Source organism: Gekko japonicus, unplaced genomic scaffold (genome assembly GCF_001447785.1).
Source record: "Gekko japonicus isolate JY-2015 unplaced genomic scaffold, Gekko_japonicus_V1.1 scaffold3744, whole genome shotgun sequence".
Lineage (NCBI taxonomy): Eukaryota > Metazoa > Chordata > Lepidosauria > Squamata > Gekkonidae > Gekko > Gekko japonicus.
Window position 1 is genome coordinate 38,241 of NW_015165350.1, and position 4,366 is coordinate 42,606.

At 46.5% G+C, this 4,366-nt stretch overlaps 1 protein-coding gene across 1 annotated transcript in view; it reads right to left on the minus strand.

Annotated features, from left to right (window-relative positions):
• The window catches only part of LOC107109870 (zinc finger protein 271-like), an 11,313-nt gene extending 7,242 nt beyond the window's left edge, over positions 1–4,071 (minus strand). Inside the window, exons 1-2 of the mRNA XM_015410581.1 lie at positions 3,881–4,071; positions 1,864–2,036 (exon numbers count right to left, since the gene is read on the minus strand). Coding sequence (XP_015266067.1) covers positions 1,864–1,893 — 30 coding nt within the window. The 5' untranslated portion in view covers positions 1,894–2,036; positions 3,881–4,071. The remainder of the gene's footprint in view (positions 1–1,863; positions 2,037–3,880) is intronic.
• Positions 4,072–4,366: the final 295 nt, after the last annotated feature.

A 4,366-nucleotide genomic window follows, 5' to 3' on the forward strand; every position in this document is an offset into this window, starting at 1 on the left:
GAGCAGGTGTCAGGATCTGTTTTTACACAAAAAGAAGTTGGGGGGCTAAATCTTCCCCCTCTGCAATTTTGCTCTGCTCATTGTGCAGCCTGGGATTGACATACCTTAGGGACTCCCTCTCCCCTTACACGCCCCGAGCCTTGCGCTCTGCAGAGCAAGTTCTGTTGGTTGTCCCTGGCCCAAGGGACGTCGATTTAGCCTTGACCAGGACCAGTCCCCTTTTCTGCCCTGGCCTCAGCCTGGTAGAACATGCTCCCGCATGAGATCAGGGCCCTGCGGGACCTTTTATCGTTCTGCAGGGCCTGTAAAATGGAGCTGTTGTGCCAGCCCTTTGGTTGAGGTGGTGAGTGTCCAGGGGGAAAAAAGATGACCCTCCCACTGAAGACACCATCTGTGTGCAGCCCAGATTAAATGAATCCTAGAGCCCAGTGGCATCAGTATTGACTCAGTTTTTAAATGCTTGTTTTAATGTTTTAATTATTTATTCTTGTGTTGTGTGACCAAACGGTCCAATTGTTGTTTGTGATCTGCCCTGAGCCCATTTGCAGAGATGGCGGAATATAAATTTGAAAAATAAAATAATAAATAAATAAATTATACATTTCCCAGCCCCAGGTTGGGAAATACCTAGACATTAGAGGAGGGATAAGAAGTACTGTATATGTAGGGAGACAGTGCTTTATGTCCTTCCAAGTTTAAAGGAGACACCATGGGGAACCATACCTATTCCATTCACATACAGAGCAGGGGTCAGGATCTGTTTTTACACAAAAAGAAGTTGGGGGCTAACTCTTCCCCCTCTGCCATTTTGTTCTGCTCATTGTGCACCCTGGGACTGACATACCTTAGGGACCGCCTCTCCCCATACACGCCTTGCGCTCTGCAGAGCAAGTTCTGTTGGTTGTCCCTGTTTTTTATTTCCCCCTACACGCTTCATATGGGAATGGGGCTGACAAATAAAGACATACATGTGGTTAGCCCATCACATCTATTTTGACCCCTGGTAATCCCTAACAAAAAATAATAATAATCCTGTATGGTTGGCCCGAGGCAGGGATGCCAACCTCCTCACCCATGTATTTCTGTCTAAATAAAAAACAAATTTCCCCCTACACGCTTCATATGGGAATGGGCCTGACAAATAACATCTATTTTCACCCCTGGTAATCCTTACAAAATAATAATAATAATCCTGTATGGTAGGCCCATGGCAGGGATGCCAATCTCCAGGTGGGACCCGGGGATCCCCTGGAATTACAGCTCATCTTTAGACTACAGAGATCAGATCCCATGGAGAAAATTATGCTTTGGAGGGCGGACGGGCATTGTACTCCACTGAGGTCCCTGTCCTCCCCAGGCTCCACCCACAAATCTCCAGGAGTTCCCCAACCTGGATCTGCCAACCCCTACACCCATCCCCCACTGGTGGCAACTCTAGCCTGTGGTACTTTCTCAAAACAATTTGCCTAAGGCCACCAAATGAGCTCAGAGCTGAACTGAGAATTCCAGGCTCAGTGCTTATGCACCTAATGACCACATGATCTCCAGTCCCCAAAAAGGAAACCGTGACTTCATTAAGCCTGGTATGGCCTGCTAAAAATAATCCCAGGGTTTCAGCCTACAAAAACCCACAACCTTCCCATCCCTGTAGCTCTTCAAGGAATTTTGAAATTCACTTCAGTTTCTTCCCGTGTCACCAAGTGCGGTGCCTTTGAGCTTGTACAGATGACGGAAATCTGTACTCTTACTCCATTTTGGAAATGAAAAGAAGTTTTACACTTCACACCAGAGAAAGATCAGCTGCAACCTTTTCCATTTTCTAAAGTGATGGGGGCAGTCGCCCACCAGCTCTGTACTCCGTACCTGAGGAAACCCAGCTGTGGACTTTTCCATTTTGGGGGAGAAGGGAGAAAGACCTGGTAATGAAAGGAGATGTCACTTTGGAGCTTGTGAGGCCAGGAACAGCAACAGGGCCAAAGACAAGCAGGGCTCTGGTCAGTGCCATTGCAGCATACCTGTATGGAAGAGACCATGATCTGAAACAGAGGAAGGCAAAACATGGTTGTGACAGAAAAACTTGATACAAAACTAGACTTTTGTCTTTGGATGAGAAAAAACCCTGGATGACAAAGAGGAGCCCAGTCCTCGATAATATTTACGTAGATTCCACTCTGAGAGCAGTTGGAGTTTTGCATTCTCTGGCAGTTAAGAGAAAATGGTTGGCAGAACTGCCTTATGGGCTGAGGAGACAGAGCGGCTTTAGGCCTGGATTTACCAGGACTTCACCCCAGTACCCCCCAAGAAGGACTCAGACTCAGGATATGTGAACTAATAATGACAACTGTGACTCTAGGCGTAAGCAGAGTGCCTTCTTTCATCCATTGAATAATCACAGCCCGGTGGTCTCAGAAAGTGACACACCTTTCAAGTCCTTTTGGGCTGCGGGCGCCAGTTACCGTAAAACCATCTCCTGCCCCTTTGAACTCATACTTGGGTAGCTGACCCTCTGCTCACAGCGAAGTTCAACTGCAGTAAGCAGGGAAATTACATTGGCCATGAAACTCGCATGGCCCAGACACTCACATTCGGAGAGAGGGATCGTCATGTGCCCCCATCTTGAGATAGACCCTGATTTGTTTATTTATACTTATATCCCACTTTTCTTCTGATCAACGGGATTCAAGCAGTTCTACATCAGATTTAAAAACAAATACAATTCTATGACTTTCAGACATTTCAAGTCAGAGGGAGTCCACAGCCTAGCTGGCACTGATGAGAAGGCCCTGTCTCTTACGATACTCCAAGACAGAATTACCCACAATGATGTAATCCGATCTTTTTTTCCCCACAGCACATTCCCTCCATTTAATTTTACAGAATGCAGTTGCTGAGGATAAAATTTTAAAGGGGAAAATCAACACGGGGAGAGACGGACTAGTTCCATCCCTTAATATGTTGTAATTCTGTAATTATGGTTTTTATGGTTTTAACTGTTTTTATGTGTTGCCGTATGCCTATTTGTGAGCCGCCCTGAGCCTGGATCGCAGGGAGGGCGGGCTATAAATTGAAATTATAAATAAATAAATAAAATATTGGCTCCAGTCCATTTGGAGCTTCACAGTTAAGTACTAGCAACCAGGAGAGCTTGGGAAACCACTAAAAGTCAATGAACTTGGTACCATATCAAAGTAACATTCTCTGCACAACATATATTAATGCCAGAGTTTGGTGAAAGCATGGACAGGTCAGATCAATGGACCAACATCCTGGGGAGAAACCTGCCTCAAGTACGTGTAAGTCTATAAATAACATAAACAAATATTTATTCCCTTGGAAAATTTATGTGCTGTCATTCCATTAAAATTTGTTCAAGGCAGCTTACAAAAGTTCTTTTTTAAAAAAGATAATATCGCTCAAAATAACAACTTGTAACAGAAGGGAGAATCCCCACTATGGGAAAAACAAAGCCAATAAGATTTTTGGTTGAAGCTGGAAAAGCCAAGGAAAGGGTTGTTGCTATTCTTGGATTTTCTTTCCCCCCATTGCTGAGGTCTCCCCCACCCCGCCACACCAAAAGGTTTATTTAAAAACCTGATTTAACCAGAGGCAGATGACCCCACAAATAGCAATCCCCTCCTTTCCATCCACTTTCTGCTCAAAGCAAGAATTCTCATTACCTGCCTCTATAGAAAATGAAAAAAAAAACTGTCAGGGGGGGGGGGGTTTTGATACAAAAGCGTAGAAGATCAAAACCCTCTCGCTTTTCACCCTGGTCAGATTTCCTTTTGAGGGCTCAGCAAATAATTCTTGGAATGTACAAAAGTCTACGGGGAGGCCGTTCCAGTGGACAAGTAGACCCCCACCGCCATCCCTTTCTCACCAGCGCACCAGTCCGCTCAGCTGGTCCCCCGCCCAGTCGATCCCTCTGTTTTCGCCCCGCCTCCTGCGACTCGCAGATCTTTTGTTCCCTCTGTCTCGCGCCGACGGCGATTCGCCGCCGCCTTTACGACTTCTAGGAGCCCCGCTTTGTTTTTATTAACGGACGCGGGCGAATGTTTTGGAAGCGCCCGTTTTAACGTTGCACAGTTTTGCCTTCGCTTATTGCGTGACTTGCTTTCCGCTTCCCATCATGTGACGGAGGCAAGCCAGATCCCTGGCAGGAGGAGAGCAGCGCGTTTGGAGTTTCGCACAAGGAGGGGAGATCCGTTTGCAGGGAGGCTGCAGAACTGCAGCGCCCATCGGTTGGGGGGGCGAAACCCTCAGCAGCTTTGAAGAGGGTCGTCTTCTTTACCCCTTTCTTGTATTGCTCAGTGATGGGATACCTAATCTATCTATCCCCACCCTAAAGCGCTCACCCCCTCCATGT